Consider the following 23,966-nt stretch of genomic DNA (forward strand, 5'->3'; position numbering starts at 1 on the left):
GAACTCGGAACTGGGAATGACGTCACAGCCGAGTAATCAGCGTCCCAGTTATACCACATGAAAAATGTAAATTACACTATAGCAGCATATATATGCCGAACAATACTTGTATACGACTGATTTAGTGTGACCAAAACTAGAATGAAGTGCTACGAATTTTTACAGAGCTCTCTTCTACTGTTTACAACCGGGGCAGCCATCTTGGAATGTGAACTCGGGGGTGGTGAAGACTCTCCCACTTTCCCAGTGGGAAATCCCACTTCGAATGGCGTTCCAGTTGAAAATTCCGACTGGGAACTGGGAAATCCCCACTTCCGAGGACAAATGGAACGCGGCATAAGCCTGAATTATGGTTCTGCGTTAGATCGACGTAGAGCCTACGGCGTAGTGTACGCGGCGACGCGCACCGTTTGTTGCGCGTCGCCGCGTACACTACGCCGTTGGTATAACGTGGAACCATAAATCGGCCTTTAGTTGCGAGATAGTGGAGGCGAAGGGGGCGGGATATTGTGACGTAGTGGTTTAGACTCTCCCCTTTTTAAATAGAGAAAAACAACTTTGGTTTTATCCCCTTTTCTTTTAGACACTAAAAACACACTTATCAAAAAAGAATACTTCAGATTTACCTATCTATTTAAAATCATTTTCAAAGGCAAGGCAAGGCAAGGCAAGTCAAATTTATTTTATATGGACTCATATGGAGGATTTTTTGTGCCAAAATTAAATAAATAAATACATCATTAATTAATTAAAATGGGAATGAAATATATCATTAATTAATTAAATGTGTCATTAATTAATTAAATGCTGAAATAATACATATATTTTTTTACTTAAAATGAATTGTATTTTAATTAATTAATGACATATTTCATTCTAATTTCAATTAATTAATGACACATTTAATTAATTAATGATATATTTCATTCCCATTTTAATTAATTAATTATGTATTTATTTATTACATTTTGGCACAAAAAATCCTCCATAGACTCAATGTGCTCAAAAATACATAAACAAACAAACGAACAAAATTACAAGTTTACAATAACAGAAATAGATAACGAGTATGACAAGAGAAAAAACAATAATAACAACCATAATTCCATTTTAACAAAAGTGCGATCACCCAGCCAAACATGAGTTTAGTCAAACGCCTGTGCAAAAAGGTAAGTTTTTAGTCTGCTTTTGAAAGTGGGCACTGTTGGAGCAGACCTTAGGCAAGGCACGTTTATTTATATAGCACAATTCAACACAAGGTAATTCAAAGTGCGTTACATCAACATTAAAAACAGCAAGACAAAATTAAACAGTAAATAACAAATACAATGAAATAAAATGGTAAGAAAAGAGGTAAAATAATAAAAAGCACAAGTTGTTCAAAAGTAAGTAAGGCAGTAGATCAGTGTTTCCCAACCCCGGTCCTCGAGGCCCACTGTCCTGCATGTTTTAGATGTTTCCCTTCATCATCACACCTGATTCTAATTAATGGTCCTAATTAGCTTGTCATCAAGGCCTGCACAATTCTGTTGATGACACAGCCACTTGTATCACGGTGTGCTGAAGCAGGGTAACATCTAAAACATGCAGGACAGTGGGCCCTTGAGGACCGGTTGGGAAACACTGCAGTAGAGTACAGCAGGTAAGTATTTAATTTAGGAGTACGCTTCAGTAAACAGTAATGTTTTTAGCCCTGATTTAAAGGAGCTAACAGTTTGAGCAGACCTCAGGTCTACAGGAAGTTTGTTCTACAGGTAAGGACTTTTGTTTTATCCCCTTTTCTTTTAGATGCTAAAAACACACTTATCAAAAATGTTATGATTTACCTATCTATTTAAAATAATTTTCAAAGGCAAGTTTATTTGTATAGCACAATTCAACACTTTCAAAGTGCTTTACATCAACATTAAAAGCAGCAAGACACAATTAAACAGTAAATAACATCCATCCATTATCTATACCCGCTTTGTCCTTTGCAGGGTCACGGGGGTCTGCTGGAGCCTATCCCAGCTCATTACAGGGGTTCACCCTGGACAGGTCACCAGTCCATCACAGGGCCACATATACCGGTATATAAACAACCAGACGTACTCACACTCACGGGCAATTTATAATCATCAGTTAACCTACTATGCATGTTATTGGATTGTGGGAGGAAGCCAGAGTACCCGGAGGGAACCCACGCAAGCACGAGGAGAACATGCAAACTCCACACAGAAAGGCTCCTGCCGGGCCTGGGAGTCGAACCGGGAACCTTCTTGCTGTGAGGCAACAGTGATAACCACCAAACCACTGTGCTGCCCCAGAAAATAATGAATAAAATGAAATAAAATGGTAAGAAAAGAGGTAAAATAATAAAAAGCACAAGTTGTTAAAAGTAAGGGCAGTAGAGAGTACAGCAGGTGAGCATTTAATTTAAGAGTATGCTTCAGTAAACAGTAATGTTTTTAGGCCTGATTTAAAGGAGCTGACAGTTTGAGCAGACCTCAGGTCTACAATAAGTTTGTTGTTGAGCAGCAGAATAACTGAACGCTGCCTCACCTTGCTTGGTTCTGGTTCTTGGGAACCACAACAAACCAGATCCAGATGAACCTCAGGGGTCTGGGAGCTTCATAGGGAAGTCTCCCCAAACCCCCTGATAAGCTCCCGCAGTGACAGACTGAAACAGTGCAAGACAAGTGACATTCCTATGTATGTAATTCCTATAATAGAGCCTAAATGAAAACACAAAAGGGAATTAAAGCTTTATTTTAAATATTTTCAGTTAAATATAGGCTACACATTGATTGTCTTCAAGTAAAACATTTACATTTTCTTTTAATTTGTCATTTTCACTCTCTGCCCCATCCTGCTCATCTTTAGGAAAGTAAATTTTTTTTTTGTTTTTTTTTTTTTTTTTCACCTTGTACGACTAGGAAACTAGGAAAGTAAATTTAATATCCCATTTTTAGAGATATTTACACGAAGTCTTCGCTTTTTTTGGCAGAAATGCCTTCACTCTCGTTACATCCATCTCTGATTTGTTGTTCCGAGTTTGCTCCAGTTGTCGCCACTAACCTCGCGAGAACTGCCGCCCAGGCTGCAGCAGGTGGCAGTTCTCGCGAGGCTAGTGACAATTCAGTTTGCAGTTTAAAAATTATTATATTATAAAACGGGAAATTTACGGGAAAATACTAATACGGGAGGACGGCGGGAGAGGGGTAAAAAACGGTAGTTTCCCGGCCAAAACGTGAGACTTGACAGGTATGATATACATGTATAGGCCTATATGTCTATGGTTTTATCCCTTTTTCTTTTAGACACTAAAAACACACTTATCAAAAAAATATTTTTCAGATTTACCTATCTATTTAAAATTATTGTCAAAGCATTAAACTCTAATACCAGCTGCAAAATTAGCTAATGATAAACCCTTAATGGAGACATGAACAATTTTCTAAACTGAAATCAGAATCAGAATCAGAATCAGAATTAGAATCAGGTTTATTGGCCAAGTTTGAACATGCCAGACAGGGAATTTGACTCTAGTTGGTTCGCTCACTGTACAGTAAACAAATGGCTCTTTTTAACATACTGTATATACAATTTTTTTTTTTTTTAAGTGAAAGGTGCAGCAGTATGAGGTAGACATGGTTAATGAAAGGTGCATTGTTACAGCATATGATTGAGGTTATTATTATTATTATTATTATTATTATTATTATTATTGCACAGTGGTTGATTACTCTGAGACTCTATGAGTGTTGAGAGTTCAATGGAATGTCTGTGATGAGATTTTGGCCAAAATACAACACAGACACACTACAAAACATCAACTCCAACACAAGAACAAACAATCTAATTCTGAGTTGAAGCCAAGATGGAAATAACAAAAAGTGCAGTCCATCTACTGACCACTGGTGACTGGCTCTGCTCGTGAGTCAACCTCCCTCAGATGTTGTTAAAAAACAGTTTTGATCTTGTTGTGGAATTTATCAAAAACCAGTTCAGAAGTCCGCTCGTGGTATAGAGAGGTTTTAATCTAGCCGGCGTTCAGCCGACAGATACAGACAGTGTCTCGTTCGGTGGGCTGACATCGAATGGTTTGTAACAAGCTTTTTTATACAAGAACAAACAACAGAATTAAACAAGTCAGTGTGACAGTCAGAGGCGTGGCCTTGCGGGGGGCTGGAAGTCCGATACTCTCCTGGTGCCTGTCCCAGCAGGGAAACAAGACGCAGGGACTGGAATGACAATGCCTAGGGACATTGAATGAGACAATGCGTTGCCGGCAAGGTGTCGTACCGGCAGGGGTCCTTAGCAACTGGAATTGCATGTCAATGAGCTGAGGGGGATATGAGTTCAGGAGCCGTCCGCAGGGCGGCGTCGTGTCCCCGCAGGGGGTCTGCAGGGGGCCTCATCAATCTTCATGTCTAGATTTAACATCCATTATATCTTTATATTGTTTTTTTGTACTATGGCAGGTGACTATATAAAGCCATACATTTATTGTATTAGGTGTAGACCTTTGATTGACAGCTCCTCTTACCCAATGGGTGGCCATTATCATTTCCTCATCTGTCATCATGATCATGCTACAAAGCTTAGTGAAGGAATGCACTAACCCAGAGTTGGTTTGAAGCAGTGCTTCTGTTTCTGACTTTACCTAAATTACACCTAAAACGGGATATTCTACTGGAAATGTTTGCGGGCAGCTTCCCATCTCCATCTGCTTGACTCGGCTGAAGGAGCTGGTAGCTAAAACGAACTTTGATTGATGTAAAGTGGGTGTGTTCCAGTTAGTTTCCAGGGCCTGTGCGTTGTGTTGTTTGTTGTAAAGTTGGATGGACCAAAGATGGAAAGGCAAGATGATTTTACTCTAATTTCTGAAGTCATAGTATACTCCAAATGAGCAGAAAGTGACTTTGAACACCCAAATAAATGTTAAAAACCACAGAAAAGTTGTTTTTTTTCCCTTTTTTTTTTTTTTTTTTTTTAGACATGTCCTGGTACATTGTATGATTGTAGTGCCATTTAGCTTTTATACCTGCTCTATCCTGTTCAGGGCCATGGTGCTTTGAATAATTTTAGATATTAGAGTTATTATTGACTGTCCAAGTGACAAATTATTCAAATATCAAATGTGTTACATTTGTGTGATTGGTTGTGTACAATTGTGCCTTTATGCCATAACTTTGTTTAAAAATGCTAATTATTGATAATTTGATCCATCTGTTTTTCTATATTTTTATTTTCTATACCTGTTTTATCCTTTGCAGGGTCAGGGGGGTCTGCTGGAGTCTATCCCAGCTCATTACAGGGGAGAGGCAGGGGTTACACCCTGCACAGGTCGCCAGTCTATCACAGGACAAGACTGACGATGCCACTCCTTTAAAATTATTTTGAATGGGTTAATTCTCCTCCCTTTTTTTTTATCGTAAGGTGAATAGATAAATCTTACACATTATTCTCATGGGGAAATTATTAACCATATTGCAGTCGGTTTTGCAGATGTATAGTTTTACGGTTGTTGCTGAGGCTGCAACTGACCTTATAGTGCATTATCTAACCATTGTTTTATTTTCAGATTAGAACTAAAGATGCTTGTGAGAAGTTGTATATTCATTACTCTTTCAATTTACAGTATGAGATTAACATTTAATGCCTGCTTTTGCAAATGACCAACTTGTTTATACTGCTCCAACAAGTTTCCTTTCTCTTCTATCTTCAGTTGTCATTTTCAAATTGAAATATCGGAGAATCTTTTGGGTCACAGGCGGGCGTACAAATAAAGAACAAACATCCTGCTGCAAGGCCAGTTTATTAGCACGGGGGTCATTCAGCATTTAAATTTTGTAAGCAACATTCAAAAGTAAAAAAAAAAGATGAGATTTATTTTATAAAATGTTATCTTCTGGATATTTGTGTGTATCAGTAGAATATGCATTTATTCCAAATAATTCTATTTAAACATAGCATTTCAGATCATGTGTAATAAAAAAAGACAGAAAAATACAATAATAGTTTTATTGTAAGTAAACAGTGCGGGTAGCTCACGGTGAAATCTAAACAATAAATATTTTAGCTGTTTGCCAGTCTCTTCTCTCACAGTTTTCATATTTTCTACATCATACATTTAGAAACATTTGTTTTCAGATAAAAAATATTTATATGAATTCCAACTTTGAATAAGCATCCTATTCAGAAATAAGTGCTTATGTTTTTGCAGGTTCTAAAACTTGACAGTTCAAATGTTTTAATTGTTTTTGTGTTATTCTCCAATACTTTTTCTTTGTTTGAGAAGAATAACGCAAGAGCCATCTATTTCTGACTGAAATATAACAGTAAGAGGCACAATATTTCTGATGTTGATTTGTTTTTAAAGAACCAAATTATCATACATTATCTTTTAATTCATGCCTCCATTCAGCCCTTTTACTTACCACTCTTCACAACAAAGCCTAGCTTTTATTTGTCAGAAAGCTAAACAGTGAAGAGTTAGTTATGCTGATACAAGGCTTTATATTATGCAATTCAAATCAACTTTATCATTTCCTGCAATTGTATTACTAAACAATACATGTCCTCAGATAAAACATACATCTTTCACTGTTACTTCCCCAAAAGTTGCAAGCTTTGTATCAAATTTGCAAACACCAGAACTTACTTAAAATATTTAGACTTTATTGGCAATTGTTCTTGTTACTGTCCTTTCGTCTCCTCTCAGATGGTCTGACCTTTGACATTACTTTCAAGACATTTAGAAATAAATCACAAAATACAAAGAAACAGTTCAGCAACAATCCAGCCCGGCATTTTTCCACTGGAGACCATAACTCATGCTTTGCTAAGTCAGTGATTCAGGATCAATGGATCTGCACACGTTTAAGGTTGGGGGAGACAGGTTTTCTGTGTAATCTGATGGGCATCCAAAGCTTGGGCCTGCACAGTCTCCTGCCCCATCAAACTCCCACGGGTCATTTTTTTTTCTTTTTCAAAACCCTGAATGCTTTATTGAAAATATGCATACATAACAGTTTTTTTCCTACACAACAATACAAAACGGTACAATCACTTTTGTAAATAAGACATTGAACGCAAACCCAAACATTATCCCTTCCCATTCTAGGCCAAGAAACTTAGAGATGCTACAGTTAGCACTTAGTATTCCCCACCTAGTCCCTACCCACCACCACCTCAGAGAAATAAGACATAGATAAATCAGAAACAACTCCCATGGTAAACTCTGATAGAAGAACAGAGAAGACACCCGGTTGCATACAGACATAGCATTTGCCACCAACAGGTGAGTGAGGGGTTTTACTGAAACACTTTTCTTGGGTTCTCAGTGTGCATGATGTCCTTCAAGTTTTTTTTTTTTTTTGAAATGGTGCAATGGCATGAAAGACGAGTCCATTCTGTGGTCCAGGAGTTGAGAAAGAGGTTTCCATAGTGTGAATATGAGAGCATAACATACACAAGAATATCCTACATAAATCACCACTATATGCCTCAAGTGATTTGGTTTTGATACGGGTCAGAGATGTAGCAACTGCCAATCTAAAATGACACACCAGCTAATTACAAACATGCAAGAAAGCCGATTTTTCACATGAAAGAAACTCTTTAAAGGCGAGGGGTGGATTGTTAAAACCTGATTTGATTGTATGTAACACACTTCCTAAGACTCTTCCCACTCCTACTGGCATGAGTGTTACTGTGCATATTTGTTTGTGATAGTAGTGGTAGCTAAAATGCAACTAAAATACAAACAAAACAAAACATATATTTTATTTATGTAAAAGAAAACTACGAAGGGTTATAATGGTTACAAAAAAGGAGGACTCCAAACGTCTGGTTATATTTTAATATGATCATACAGGGATAGAGATCAACCAAAAATGATATAATGTCAACAAAAAAATTAAGTAACAAAAAAAAAAGTTCAATAAAAACAGACAGAAAAGCACTGTTTTTAAACATTTTACTGTAAATCAGTCTGTAGCAAATTGTCATTACATACCCTGTAAAAGGGAGGAAGAAAGCTTTGAATGGTGCAATGACCACTGAATAACTTGGCTGGAGAGCAAAGGAGGTGTTAATGCTGAATTCTCTCTAAGCTCCAAGAGCGCTGCCCTGGAGATGAGGCTCTTATGCCTGAAAATGCAAGGCTGAGTTTCATACTGTCTAGAAGGTCAGTCAGTCCCTTTGGGTGCATAGAGGCATAGTAGGGGGCTGGACTCCTTTTGCAATCTCCTGTTAGGTTTTAAGTCTTTGCCCGCGCGACCTTTTAAGCCGTAAGAATGGCAAGTGTGGCGACCATAAGGTTCGAAACGTTATGGATTTATGCCACTGTTGTATGTACGCAGAAGACCACTCAAAGTGCAGTGAGGATGTCAAACATACTGAGGGTTTGTGTGCAACAGTATGAACAGGAAGGCAGTTTATGTAAATAGTTTTTTCTTTTTCAGGTTTGCAACATCACTCCCTAACTGTACACTCTGTGTGGTTCAGGTTAACGGTGCTTCTTCTTTGAGGGCCCATAGTGAGAACTTGACCCATTATTACAATCATTAACTTCTCTTATGAAATGACCTTTTGCTAATAATGCAACACTTTCCAGCTTTTTGTCTCTCCTTTTAGACATGCCTCAGTCAAATTGCAGTCTATATTAAATGTCCTTTTCTTTTCCCAACAAATTTGATGTCGATAACTCAGTGCCATATGAATGCCGCGAGGTTAAGGATGGAAATGATTCTAATGTAAAAATTAAAGCCCCAGTTTAAAAAAGAAAGAAAGAAAAAAAAAGTTTACCAAAATGGCTCAAGAATGTTTTTTTACTACATTTTTTTGTTCCACTGATGGATGTCCCTATGGGGCTTTGGATAACTCAGAATTGGTTTAAAATCCTCTTTACATATTCACTATGGTAACCGGAGAGTGGTGGGAGAGGGGGATCCTCTGCTGGTGAGAATTAAATACACATACAAACACACACGGCAATTAAATCTGCACCTAATAATGTCAACTCTCTCACTATTGTGTGCATGCATATTTGCCATCAGTTACACACAACCACACACACACACGCACACACGCCCACACACGCACACGCACGCACACAAGGGAGGAACAGCAGTCATCTGTGTGCAAACGTCAGTTGCACTTGATCTCTCACATATGCATCTCTTCAAAAAGGGGTCCTAGTATACGTCTATAAGGAGGAAACTATACCTCACCGACATTGTATGACCCCCTCACAGTTGATATGTGGCCTGTGAATCTCTCTGTCCTCCTCTTAGGAAGATGTAATGGAGTTGTGCGACAGCTAGCTCAACAGAGATCGCTGGGGGGGAGGGGCTGTCAGTTGGAAATATAACAGATACTGTCCTTGTTAGAAGTTAAATTAAACAATAAAAAGTTTGTTTTTTTTTTCCCTAATGTTGAGAAACAGAAAGTGGAATCTTCACTAAAGCTTTCCATGGGCACTTCTTGAGCTAAGATTCACCTCTTAAATGAGAATAAACACTATGACTATCATAAAAAAATTCACACATTTAGCGTAGCCTTGTTTTTTTTTTTTTTTTGTCATCCTCTTTCTCAGCTGGTCAGTCAGTGTTTTTGTGTTGAATTTTTTTTTTTTGGCCTTTGTCCAAATGATCAAAAATGATGAATATAGCCAGAAATGAGGAGAGGGTAGAATATACATACAAAAGAGTTGCTAAATCCCTCTATGCACCATCCTCCCCCAACAACACCCCACCCATGTCCATGGAGACATTAGACAGGTAATGTGAGAGACAAACAAGCAGACAGATGTAGTCCAAAGAGGAGATGGCTGGTCTGCACTGTCTGTCTGGAGGCGTCACAGGAACTCATGTGCTCCAAGCTCAAGGTGGAAGTGAGTTTTCCTGGGAAACTTGTGAGGACCTCGCATGGCTGGAGACCATGCAGAGAAGACCAGCCAGTGCAGCTCACCAGAGGAGGATCCCACTGAGCGCTGACTGGTTTTTTTTAGGCCTCTGGGTTGGGATCAGATTTTTGGATGAGGACTTCAAATTCCAGGGCATCCATCATCATGTCCATCACTTGTCGATACCAGTCAGAAAACAGATTATTCTCACTTTTGTTTGCTCTTTTGTGTCGGTGGTATTTGTTGGTTTCTTCTCTTTCTTTCTGATGGTATTCAATTTAAAATTTAAATTTTGTGGTTTGCTTCAATTGTTGTCAAAAGAGAGACGTCATCTGCTCTTTAACTGACCATCAACTGTCCATGTTACTGCAGTTTTCTGAAGGAGGAAAAACATTTTATATATGATTAGTGAGCTCAAGCTTGCCTGCACTGTTGCAAAAAAAGAGATTAAATTAAACCTATAGACCTAAGAGGATAAATCAGCAATTACCGTTGAGCCCATCTGCTTCTTGTGAGTCAAGACAGGGTGCAGGACCCCAGATACGCACTGTGCCATCGTCTGAGGCCGACGCCATGAGGCCTGGGATGGCCGGGTTCCAACTCACACAGTTAACCGTGCGCGTGTGGCCGGTGAGCTCAGCGATAGGAAGCTCACCGCGTCGATGCCAGATGTACACCTTGTGGTCTGAGAGGGAAAGATAATGAAACCGAGAGAACATGTGACAGAAAATAGATTTTAGAATTTGAGAAAGAAATACTGAACAAGACCACAATGTCAGACTGGTTAAAAGTGTGTCAAGGAATTACATTTTCTAATCCTACATGATTAAAATAACATTAATTGCCATTGCCTTTTGTTTCTTAATTTCTTTTGTAATATTTTGCAAGTCTTGCCATTGTGTAGCCGCTATTTTCTCTTCTCACCGCCCTAAGGGGAATGAGTTAGCCATAAACACCAACTGGTATTTGAATTATACAACGTTCCAACATATTGTAAAATTCCATATCAGTCCTGACTAAAATTTCCAGATTTTTCAGTCAATTGTTTTGAAATTTTTTTTCACATCTGAATACAAACATTACCTGCATGGAACAAAGAAAATAGCTAAGATGTTCTACAGCGTTGGGACTGTACCTTCACTGCCACTGGCAATGAAGTCTTCGTTGTGTCCCCCAAAGCAGGAGTGGATGGTGTAGAAGCCCTGGGTCACACCTTGGTACTTCCTCACCAGCACCCGGTCTTGAAGATCCCAAAGGTGCACTCCCTACAAGAACATTATAGTAGTATAGTCTATAACTACTCAAGTACCCTTTACGCTGTTTCTATAATATATCATTTTGAGAAGCAAGTCAATAGATTTTGTTAATAGTGACAGAGGTCAAAGACTTACCTGAGTTGCTACATTTAACAAAGCTAATCTACCGTTCTTTGAAACTGTAAAAGACATGATAGGATGGTCCTCCTGAACTCTGTGAACGACACAAAGAAGTAGTAAGTTGGCTGCTGAGGAAACTAGCAAACTTTCAAAGATAATATATACAGTATAAATGTTTTAATAACAAATTTTGCAAAAACGATGGAAGAAAATTATCTAAAATTGAAACTTCATCTTTTAAAATAAATTCATAGCTAAATTCTCAGTCTAGTTTCCGTGACAAGTACCAGAAAGCTCAAATGTATCATAAGAGGGTGATGGGTAGAACTATAAACCAATATCTTCAAATGAATGAAGAAAATTGAATATATCAGTACTTCTGTTTTTAACCGCAATGTCAACACACAACACAGGAGAGGCTAGTTGTCTCGACACGTACATGTTTCTGTCTGTGAGGTCCTCAAAGTTGTATCCTCTGATCCGCTGGTGGGTGTCCGAAGCCAATACTGTCCTGCCATCGCCGAGGCACCACAAGCACTGCACTCTCACACCCTCCCAAGAGTCTAACAAGTTACCATCAAGGTCCTGAAAATACACACCGCAGACAATGTCATGCAAAGATCGACAAGGCAGTCATCATTAATAAGAGAACTATTGTTAACCCCCCCAAAAATCATTCTTATCGGGTTGCAGGTACATGGTTAAAAAGCCAAGGCTCCGGAGGCCAACACATCTCTCCATAGCGAAAAAAAAATATATAGTAGACACCAACTCTCTACATAAAATGTTAAGGAGAAAAATACAATAAAATATGATCGATTCACTTACACACTGATAAAACTGCCCTCTCTGTCCTCCAGTGACGAAGCGTTTCCCATCAGGGTTCCAGGCCACACTGGTCAGACTGTCTTCATGGGACTGGGACATTTTGGTCCGCAGCTCCCCCGTCTGGTAAACAAAGGGATTGACAGACAGAAGAAAAACAGATGAGGAAACGACAATGGGGGATGGGAGAAAGCAAGAAGACATCAAATAAGAGTGGGGGATGGATGAGTAATAGAGAAAGAGAAGGGAGGGGAAAGATGAAGAGAAGAGGTCACTGAGTGCACACAGCCCACTACAAAGTATCACAAATCGTTTTACTATTTGGGCTGCACAAATGAACAATACAAAATAAAAAATTTGATAAAATGATTAACAAAAAAATTCTAAATATTCAGTTGACCCATCTACAACCAAATTAAATAAAGTTTCTTAAGGTTGGCTAAAATAGTGTGGCTGTTAATCAAATTAGTAATTATAAAGTCCAATTGTGCCTGAACCTGGGTTTAGTAAGTAGCGGTAAAAGCCAGTGCACACACGAAGAAGCTGGTAATAACAGAGTCAATCCCATTTTTGAAAAACAGTGAAACATAAAAAGCCATTCATTTTGGCTTTTCCGTTTGTACGGCCACCAGATTCGCCACAACAGATCACTATGTCCCTTATATTGATTTTATCTATATCCATCTATCAATCTATACTACATCTGATGCTCTTCCTTACACAACTTTCCATATTGATTTAGGCTAAGGATCGACACAATGAGTGGCTGGAGCAATGCGTCACAGCCAGGGACACTCAAGCACATGTACAGTAAAACATCAATCCAACCAACCAAAGAAATTCCAGAGGTCGATGTGGTACCAACTTGCCATCAATTAAATAACGTGCAAGTTATTTTGGGATTTAAATAAAGAGTTAACTGGGAAAACCCTAACAAAATGGATTTGCCAGGAGGATCGTTGCCCCCTATTGTAAAACATTTAGACACATTTTGGCCAAAAAATGCATTCCCCAACTGTATTAATTTACTGGCACAAGCATAGTAGTCCAATGAGATCCAATCGAGTTGTAACTGCAGCTCAATTTAACCTTGCATGAAAATGTTCTGAATGTCGACTTCAGTTTGTGTCAGCTGTATAGACATCATGCCATTCACACATGGACTTCTTCTAAGTTAACACTCTTTATGGATTTATTTACACAAATGCATGATAGATGGATAGAGTGAGTGCACAGTAGACCAAAACAGATCACTTCCTGATCTGCAGGCCGTCACGTGAGCCACGGATAGATTTTTCTGAGTAAAAAAGGAAATTTGTTGCAGCATGTGCTTAGATACCCAGAAGTCATGTTGAACACGTGGAACAGAGAATTAAAAAAAAAAAACACCTTTAAAAGCTGGCAGTAACACCCCACTTCCTTCCCTGCTGACAGTCTGCACTGAACCAGCACATCATTACATTTTCGGTTAGGTACACATTAGACGCAGCGCTGCAGTGCTCCTGTGTGTGAGTGCGTGTCCATTTAGGGTTGATAAATGTTGTGGGTTCAAAATGGAAGCAAAAGTTATCTTAAAAGTGATAAAGGATAAATAGCCTTATATGACAAAACAGACATGTTGGCATTTTTTTCCCCCAAAAAGCTTGCTTAAGAGAAGATACATTCTTTATTGGGAACGTTTTCAAGTTTAAGCACTTTTTACTGCCTTTAAGCGTTTTTACTTATAATTATGAAAAAAAACTAAAATACTTGCCACCTCTTTTTTTTTCTATTAAAAGAAACCTTACTGATCCATAAAACAATCTGATCCATGGCTCAAACACAGCAACATAATCCAGACTGTGAGGTATGTAATCTTTTACAGCCCGGGACCACAGGAAATGTGTTTCATGTCCACAACAAAACATTGATTCAGATGTAACACATACGAGGACTGAGGTTCTTTTCTACATTTGGTGAAATTGCCACAGAAATCAATATTGGTATCTTTTTTTCCCCACTTCTTCTCAGAATTTAAAATGACTGAATGGCATCACTGATCTATACTCACCCACAAAAATATCATCACATCCACAAAAGCAACTTTGATAACACATGGAAACCCTGCTGTTGGAAGCTGCAGTAAACAGAAGATCAATCTAACAGCTGTTGCTCAAGAATCTTTCTAGAACTGGTTTTACCTGAATGTTCCAAAGCCAGAGGTCAGAGCAGTCGTCAGGTCCACAGGCGATCAGGTAGGTGTCGTCGGGACTCCAGGCTAAGTAGGACACTCCGTAAGCGTGCCCCTCCAGGGTCCGCAACAGCTTCAGCTGGTGGTTCTCCTACAGAAAGATAAGATACAGGGAAAAACACTGAATTAGTAAAAAAAACTCTGACCCCTTTTATGAAAACACAACTTCAAAAAAATCCCACCACACATTGTGTGGGATGACTTTAAAATAAATATGAAAAAAAACATCTTAATACATACTCTAAAGGTATAAGTGTATAAGTTGAGTGCTTTTGAGAAATTAAAGATTCTTATTCCATATTCTGCAAGACATTTAAATATCACTCATTTAACCCTGGGAAGAGTTGGAAATACTCTTCATTTATATTTGCTATTAAAATTTGTATAGTTGTAGCAACTGTCAATGCTAAACTATTTATTATTTTTGGATTCCTCACAACATCAGACAAAGAGAGGAAGTCTTCTGGGTAGCTTCCATTTAAACACAAATTCAAATAAATGCAAATTCTCCTGTGGAAAAATGTGGTTTATTAAATAAAAATTAAGCCTGAGAATATAAAAAAAAACACGTGCAAAAGCTGGAATCCTGACATCCGTGCAGAGTAGATTTAGGTGTGTAGTAATTCATAAACAATCCAGGTACATTTTCATATTCCCCACCTCCTCTACACCAAACACTCACCAGGTCAACTTGCCAAATTATGACAGTAGTGTCTTTGGAGCCTGTGGCTAGTTTGGTGCCATCATTTGAGAATTTGCAGAACCACACTTCATTACAATGCTCTGTCAGAATCTGCTGGGTGTAACAAGGGAACTGTTTCCTGCAACAAGGGCGAAGAAAAAAGCTTAAACTTTTCACTATGTAACTCATTCATGCAAATTTCCCTCCAGTATACTGTATATATATCTTGATAAGTTGTAATAATACAGGTCAGATATACAGAAGAAAAACATGACTTAAATTATGAAGCAACAAAATAGGAAAAAGAGATTAAATAGATATCAAAATTTTACAGAAGTTGGTGCTATAGGTGAAGTATGGGACTTGTTAAACAACTTAATACCTTCAATATGCAGAAACACAAAGCAGGGCCTTTTATTTTTATAAACAACAAGGTCAAGTATGAGTTGCTCCACAGTGATAATTTAGCACAGTGTCAGTAGATTCTGACAAAAACACAGGCACAGCATTCTAGCAGTGCCTTGTTGTTCATTACCAACCTGCTGCAGACATGATCAAGAAGGAGGGAGACTGAGTCCAGGCTATTATCCAGCTTGGTGTTATGGTAAAGGCAGCGGTCCCTCTGCAGCTCCACCGCTTGCCTCAGCAGGGTGTGCAGTCGCCGAGGGGGCAACATGACAGAGGGTGGCAGGTATGCTGTGACATGGGGGGACACACGCACACAATTAACTAATGGACAAGAAACTGTGATGCCTGCGTGTGGTAATGCTGAACTCAAGGAATGTGTGCTAGCTCTACTGGGCAAAGGAAATGCCTCCTCACTCTGCAGTTTATCCAGCAGCCGGCAGCGTGAGGCTGTGCCCTTGCCCTCCCACTCTGCCTTGGCCCTAAGATCCTCAGCGTGACTGCACATTAGGTACCTACAAGAAACCACAAGGACACCAATTAAACAAAAAAAAAAACAAAAAAACTTTGTGAGATAATCATAAGTAATGCTGTAAAATCATCCAGGTATTCTTTGAGGAACAAGCTGAGACAAATGTCAGAGTCAAGGATATTCTGACGCACCTGAAGATTTATTCAACTGACTTCTTGTTAAACAAAGTAAGCTCATAGTTAGGGTCTTGCAATAATACTTTATTCACATAAGACTCATTCTTATTTTATAAGATACAGTCAATTCATAAATAAGAGAGTCCATTTCTAAACTCATGCTGACTTAATGAACATCTTTTTGGATTTCCTGACTGATTAAGTCTTTATGCTATTGATGAGGCTCTAGGTACCAGATACACTTTAGAAACTGTTGTCTTATGAGACCATTAATGTAGAGAAAAGATTTCTGTCAGCTTTCACGGTCAATAATCAAAGTAAAGCAGCAAGAAATTCCGTAGGACATACAGGCTCTTTCTGTCTTCAGTGAATACAACCGCCTAAGTGCCCTCTGGATTCAACAAAGTGCACCTAGGCAGTTGCGGAAGACGGAGCCAGACTCGACTCATTTGATATTCAAGGTTTGAAAAATGAAAGTCAAGCACTTTGGGAACAACAGAGGTCTCAGCTAACATCAACCGCCAACACCCAGAGTTTAAAAAAAAGTTGAACCAATTAAACATGACCTCAAGTACTGAAATTACATTGTGCAATACTTGACCATTGACCATATAGAGTGATAAATGAAATTGTACTGACTCCCTTTGATAGAGATGACTTGTGCTGTAGCTCAAGAAAAAGTATATGAATACAAAAACATACCCGCTGAGTACGTGGATGCGATCTGTGTTATACTTGAGTGGCGTCAGCTCTCCCCGGAGCACCTGCAAAGCCTCCAGGACTTTGCCATCTTCCAGATACTCTAGGTACTTTTGTTGCAAAAGGAGGAACTTCATACGCTGAAAGGAAGAAAGAAAAAAGAAAAAAAAAAAAAAAGGGGGCATGAGTAAAGAGACAACGCTTTATAAAAACTGAAAGCATCCAAGGACGAAAGAAACCATTGATGACTAAGCTTTTACTGCTGCTTTGACATACATGGAATTTCTACTTATGATCCAACAACAGCTAGTCTGCTTAAATACCAAATAAAAAGAACCAAATCCTATTTTCAAGAGTATACCACTGAGTTACAAATTAAATCCAAATAAAAAAAATGGAGGTTACCATATACCGCAATATTTATCCCATTGTTTATGATCAAAAGGCAAATTGGTACTGGGATTTGCGAGGCCGCTTTGTGTCATTATCAGGAGATTCTTTTAGATTTCCACAAAGTGCATAATGTTAACTTCTCCAGTCTTATTTTTCAATATCAACATAGCTAGGACGCATGGGTTTACCAATCACTTCTAGTCAGCAGTGGCATATCTGATATGAGGTGCCTTTGCTATCTCAGGCATGCAGCCCAGCTGAGAATTGATGCAAACAGTTATAACCACAACACATGAATTCAACATCCACCCACATATCTCTAGAAATAAAGTCTGCAAACCACAGTCATGTCTAACTTCTTCAGCTATATGTGATGTAACTAAACCATGGTTATACTTGTGTCTATGACATAAGTAAACCCCCAACTACAACTGCTGTTAAATTGAGATGACAAGGACATCACAAACTTCCACTCAAGCTCTGAAAATGATATCTTCATTACAGGGACAGGTTAAAATAAACAGGTATGGCCATTTTCTTTCTATAATCCAACTGGTAGTAATTTAAGACATAAAGCAGGACAATTCTACCTTTTCTTAAGGTAATTTGAATGACTGCTGGGCTTGTTAGCCCGAGTTATATTCAATTTCCAAACTAACTATCCCATATTATAACTAGCGCACACACACACACACACGCGCGCATTTCAAGCGTGGAGAAAAAAAAAGCTTGTAATTCAGTAAAACCATACATTTCTAAAAGAAAGAGAGGGAGAAAGAACTGTCCAGCTCTTTTCTAGCATTTTATCCAGAACAATTTAGCTTTCAATATTCCACAATAGGGGACCGCTTTATAACGGTACCATTCTGGAACCTCCAGCTGTGACTGCAAACTGGCCGTCATTCAGCCCAGTCCAGGTTTGGGCAAAGGGAGCTTACCACAATGGCGTTGGGAGAATGCATCAGTGCTCTCAGCTCATTGAGATCATTCTCAGCCTGGACCAAAACAAAGGCATCGTGATGGAGGGGAGAGACAGGGAGAGGAAAAAATGGTTAGCTCTGCAGTTTTCATACATGTCGAATAATGAAAAAAGATACCAAGAGTGACAGATAAATTATGGTCACTCTAAATAAAACTTACAAAGTAGTTGATGCCCCGATTCTTTAATCGTCATTAAGAAAAAGAAACACTCACATATCTACTTAATTGGGGGTGGGATGGGATGTTTTTACTATTTTGAAGACAATTATGACTTTTTGAATCAAAATAGAAGTCCAACAAGTGGCAGGTTTTCTAAAGATTTGTAGAGAGCACAAACCCATCACACAAATAATGATGTTTACTTCAGCCCGGTGAATATCCAGCTCACACTATGAAAATTTTAACCATATTTTTGTGCCGCACACAAACTATGGAGGCCACTAGCAAATGCTTCAGACCAGGGGCAAATTGGAGCTAAATCAGTATTTGAAAAATTGCTGTCTTCAACTGCATCAAAGCTAGATGCTAGATATTTTTGCTACAATATATATTTGTTACAATATTTTTGAGAAGTTGGTGAATTAGGTGTTAATGTGAAGCTACAACTAATGAAAGCACAAGACATGAATAATGATAAACAAATGGAAATTTAGAAGAATACAATAAAGAAAGATCTTTCTTGAATATTTTTTTTTTTTTTACATGGAAAGACTCAAGAAATAGAAGGCATTGGCAGAAATTACTAGTTGTCTTTGACAACCAAAGAGCCAAACAAGATTATTCAGCAGGACCTACATCAACAGTGGTAAAGTTTTTGCGCGACAGCTGTAACTGCCTGATAAGGACCACACAGACATATCAAGGGTTGAGTCTGCCAAAAAAATGAATAAATAAACAAATGTACAGTGTGACCCCTGTCCCTAACCAATGGTCTAGTGCAGACTCACTACAAATTGAGATTCCAATCATAAGACAAGCCTGCTGTGTAGTATTTGTTATGCAATATGACCGATGACACAAATCTGTGTATCTGAACATGAATTTTGGATCATCATTGCAGAAGATTTGTTTTTATAAAACGCTGCAATTTCATTAGCCTCAGCCTTAAACTATTGCACTGAGGAGAGCCTTTAAAAGCCAATTATTTTATGAAAAGAAGAAAAAAACATGAACCTCTTTGAATTTGTAAACCTTACGGGTCTCATATTTCACATTTGTGAGTCTACTGTGGCCTTCACAGTACAATGTTGTAATGATCTGACAACATGTAAATGTGCCAATAAACAATCACAATTTTAAATATTTAACATGACAGCACAATAATGCTGAGAGCCTTTATGTTACATATGAACAATTCCTCAAAATAAAACTCTTTTACATTATTTTAAATCATTATTAACACCCCCCCCCCCCCAACAAAAAAAAACAATAAAAACAAACTCTTCTTCAAAATGTACTGTTCTGACAAAAACGGGGAAAAAGTCAAATAAAGTGATCCAATGGTACTTGTTACAAAATACGTGTAGGTTTTATACACTATGTGTAACACTCAAGTATGAACTTGTGCCATCTTCAACAACCTTTAAAATTAGGCAAATTTGATTCTGCAAGGATATATTGTGTGCTTATTGTGTGCTTGCATCCTCCATTCTATAGTACAATTGGCTCAACAGGTTAAAAGGAAATCCCACATCTGACAAAAATGCTTGCTATTACGTTAAATGAACCAACCTTTTCCCATTCCCCTTCCATAACATGGTTGCGGAACTTGGTAGCTGAGGGGTGTTCCAGTCTGCAGCCTGATTCCTGCATCAGCAGGTCCACTGTCTGACTGCAGACACACAGACAGACAAAGTTATGCCTATGTACAGACATGTTACATATGACAAGAAAGACAGGGTGGAAAAACTTTAAAATTAAAAACAAAAGGTAGCGTTTTAGCTGTCAGCATTCAGTCAGTAAGGAAAACCGCGAGCTCGATCAGGAGGATGTTGAAAAAGTAAGGCAGAGATTATATCAAGTGACATCCAGGGAAAGATTGTTTAAATATGAAGTAAAGTAAATAACAGAGACATACTTTAAGAGTTTGAAAATGGGTGACTGGGTGGTCTGTGAGATCAATTTCAACAGGAAGAGGGACTGTGCAAATGTTGATGCCTGACAAGGGAAATACATCAATTTCATGGCCCACTGTACCTGAAAAACCCCACCAGCACCAGTTGTGTCCAGGGGCGTCAATTGGGTATAAAGGTATGGCAGCCGCTACACCTTGGCTTCAAGGGTTAAATGTAAATGTTTGTTTTTTTCAAATACATTTATGGAATTACTCTGTCTCTTTGTATTGATTATTCTATTACTTAATACATATAGAATAACTACAAATGCAAATCAGAACATGATCGATTTCACTAGTTATTATACACTGCAAAAACTCATCTTAACAAGAATATTTGTCTTATTTCTAGTTAAAACGTCTAATTTTTAGTAAAAAAAAATCTCATTACATTTAAGACAAGACTCAAAAACAACAGTTTTCACCTGTTTCAAGTAGATTTTCACTTAAAATAAGTAGAAAAATCTGCCAGTAGAACAAGATTGTTTTGCTTGTAATGAGAAGATAAATCTTGTCCCACTGGCAGATTTTTCTACTTATTTCAAGTGAAAATGTACTTGAAACAGGTGAAAATGGTCAAATAACAAGTTTATTTTTCTGGTAATGACTCTTGTTTTAAGTGTAATGAGATTTTTTGACTAAAAATGAGACATTTTAACTAGAAATAAGACAAATATTCCTGGTAAGATTTTGAGTTTTTGCAGTGAGCGAGACCGCATTTGAAAAAGTTCCAATGTTCTTGACCACACAGATAAGCTACATAGCAGACTTCTGTGATGAGTATTTGCTGGACGTGTTGATTGATACTCTAGTTAAGTTCTGTGACTCGTAACCTTGCCATACCTTAGCTTCCACTGAATTGACGCCACTGGTTGTGTCACCACCAGAACATTATTACTGGACAGTTGGAGAAGGTTCATTAACAAGAGGCAAGCTTTCACTGTGCTTGACATCACCCCCACTCAGCCTGTCAACCATGAACCATAACCATCTGTCCAAACACTATCCCTCTCTGCTAAAAACACTCCTCTCCTCCATAAATGTGCCTACTGAGATGTGCCAGATAATGAAAAGGAGGCTGCTATGGAGGTGGGTGGAGTGGGGGGTGGTGGGGGGGCACCTTCACCATCATGACATCATTCTCAGGTATCAATGAAGTGGCGCAGCAGCTCTGAATTGAGCCTCTCATCCTTTTTTTTTCTCTCATCCCATGCATTTGTCCAGCTGAAACGCAGGGGCTCTCTTTCATACCAGCCAATGTCATGGACCCCCCCCCCACCCCCCATCGTAAACAGCAATGTTAGGCTTTTTATCTTTGCCTTGTAATGGCTGATATACTTTCTCAGCTGGACACCAGAGATCTATAGCAATATGACAGCGACTACCACAGCCACTTTAAAAGAAAAAAGGAAAAAAAAAGAGGATGAGTGAGTGAGTGAGTGAGTGAGTGAATAAATATACGTCTTGAAAACTCCGCCATGCTATAATTAGATTCAAGCACAGCGTTTCCATGTAAAACAGCTGGCAGGGAGCGCATTCCTCCGCCGCCATGAAGCCCACTGATTCTGATTCTGCTCAATTCAGGAGCCAGTGTCGCGACCGGTGCTTAACGACGTCTTTAAATAAATACAAGCCCTAATAAAAGCACGCTGCAATGTGTGACTGATGACTGACACGTTGTTCTGACACAGTGACACAAAAAAAAAATAAAAAAAACATGACGAAATGAAGTAATAATGAGCATTATGATGTCTGGAATAGTGAATAATTTGATGACCAACTGCTCAAAATGACGGTTAAAGGAGGACAGTCAAATAAAAACATAAGCAGCACAATTCTCATAAACAATCCTCGTTATTACGTGTCTAAGCAACACATATTTATTTGTGTTTGCTTTGGCAGAGAAGATTTTGCAGAAAATGACAACCCCCATTTATATGATCCTTACATTTTATCCGCAATTTTCTCTTTTTTTTGTTGGCGCAACAGCTCTTAAACCGCAAAAAAAAGAGATAGGCCAAGTAAAAAAAAAGACAAACTACAAACTCAATAATCTTGTACTTGAGCTTTTCCCGTGACACGGAGCCTTTACAAGTGAAACGAGGCTTGTTTTGTGGAAATAAAGGTTACCAGCGTGAGATGATGTAATGCTTTTATCCAGTGTTGAAATGCGTCTTCTGCAAGAACATTGGGAGCATTTCTGTCCTTCACTTTGTAAAACAAAAAACCAAAACACAAACGCTCGATGCAGGCTGTTATATTCGGATAAAAGCGCATGCTACCAGCGAGTGTTATTGTGCAAGATGGACCCCTTCCTTCCTTTCCTTCCTTCTCTCCAGCAGCAACAACCGAGCCGAGCTGACAGGATAACTCACCCCATCCCCCATGTTTGTGTCTGTCAAGCGCTTTAATAACACTTTCCCCCGCTGCAACCCAGTCCCCCCCTCCTCCTCCTCCAGTGGTATCGATTATTACACTTAAAACATCCAACTACACTATTAAAATGGAGATTTTCTGGTTCCAAACTCACTTCAAGCCCAGCCCGTGCAGATGCTGCCCTATTAGTCGGATGACATCTTCGTCCGCCTGCGAGAGCCGCTTCTTCTTCTTCAGCGAGCCGAGCTCGGAGCTCCCCAGCCCGGCCCCCGACCCGTTGCTGGTGCCGTTGCCGGTGTCCGAGCCCCCGGAGCCGCCGGAGCCAGAGGAGAGCAGCCCGTTGGAGCGGCTCCCACTCCCCGAGGACGACTCCCCGTTCTGCGCCGCGTTAATGCAGGACAGCTCCGAGGATTCCTGTCCCTGTCCTGCCCCGTTAGACTGCATGGTGCCGCCGAGGCTGCTGTGGACGCGGTTGAGTTGGATGGCGGATGCGGGAGAGTGAGAGTTTGCAGCGGCAGCGAGTCCCAGGACGGCTCCAGAGAGGCCTGCTAGCACTGCTGAAGCCCCGGGCTCTCCTGCTCCCTCCGCCGCCGAGGCTCGGTGCTTCTTCCGCGGGGGCGGCGACGCTCCGCCGGTGTCCGAGTCGGAGGAGGAGGAAGCGGAGGCCAGAGTTTCCTCACCGAGAGCGGCCGTGGTTAGAAGCCGGCGGAGCTCTGGGTGGGAAATGAAGGTTGAGCGTCCAGATCCGAGGCCTTGTTGTCGGGCTGGAAGTGACAGTCAGCCCGTTTTGTTGATGTTTCTCTCAAACAGCTGCAACTCTAATGGAGGTCTGACGCCCTGACGTCGCCGGAAATTCCTGCACTAGCAGGCTTCCGGGTGGAAGTATGATCAATGGGTGGCGCATGGGAACCTCTTTTACATAAACACTATCAACAGCAATAATACCATACCTGGCAAGTTTTGGATTTAAAAAATAAGGGAAATTTTTAAGACGTATTTACGAGAAATCTGAAATAACTACCTGTCAACCACTTACAAACTACGATTATGTGCTCAGAATCTGAAAAATACTTACCTGCTGTACTCTACTGCCCTTATTTTTAACAATTTTTTTCAACTTTTTTATTATTTTACCTCTTTTCTTATCATTTTATTTCATTTATTTGTTATTTAAGCGTACTCTTAAATCAGCAACTTGTGCTTTTTTATTATGTTACCTTCTTTTCTCATAATTTTATTTCATTTTATTTGTTATTTACTGTCTAATTATGTCTTGCCGCTTTTAATGTCGAACATCCATTCTGTAATAATGTATATTTTTAGTGCAACAACAAAAGTGCAAACAG

The 23,966-nt window shown here is 39.2% G+C and overlaps 1 protein-coding gene across 2 annotated transcripts; it reads right to left on the reverse strand.

The window, feature by feature from the left end:
* Positions 1–7,181: 7,181 nt before the first annotated feature.
* On the reverse strand, positions 7,182–23,471 carry wdr26b (WD repeat domain 26b). 2 transcript variants are annotated; one of them, XM_061707361.1, is made up of 14 exons: positions 22,775–23,471; positions 19,863–19,962; positions 18,089–18,145; positions 16,761–16,897; positions 15,828–15,925; positions 15,545–15,701; positions 15,006–15,144; positions 14,274–14,414; positions 12,097–12,216; positions 11,708–11,853; positions 11,284–11,362; positions 11,028–11,157; positions 10,383–10,577; positions 7,182–10,268 (listed from the first exon to the last, which is right to left on the reverse strand). In XM_061707361.1, exons 1-14 carry the CDS (start codon positions 23,062–23,064, stop codon positions 10,243–10,245), a joined length of 1,815 nt encoding a protein of 604 aa, XP_061563345.1. In that variant the 5' UTR covers positions 23,065–23,471; the 3' UTR covers positions 7,182–10,242. The 2 variants fall into 2 exon arrangements, with proteins under 2 accessions (XP_061563345.1, XP_061563346.1); XM_061707362.1 differs by lacking the exon at positions 7,182–10,268 and having other exon boundaries at positions 10,976–11,157.
* Positions 23,472–23,966: the final 495 nt, after the last annotated feature.

This window comes from Cololabis saira, chromosome 18 (genome assembly GCF_033807715.1).
Source record: "Cololabis saira isolate AMF1-May2022 chromosome 18, fColSai1.1, whole genome shotgun sequence".
In the NCBI taxonomy this organism is placed as follows: domain Eukaryota; kingdom Metazoa; phylum Chordata; class Actinopteri; order Beloniformes; family Belonidae; genus Cololabis; species Cololabis saira.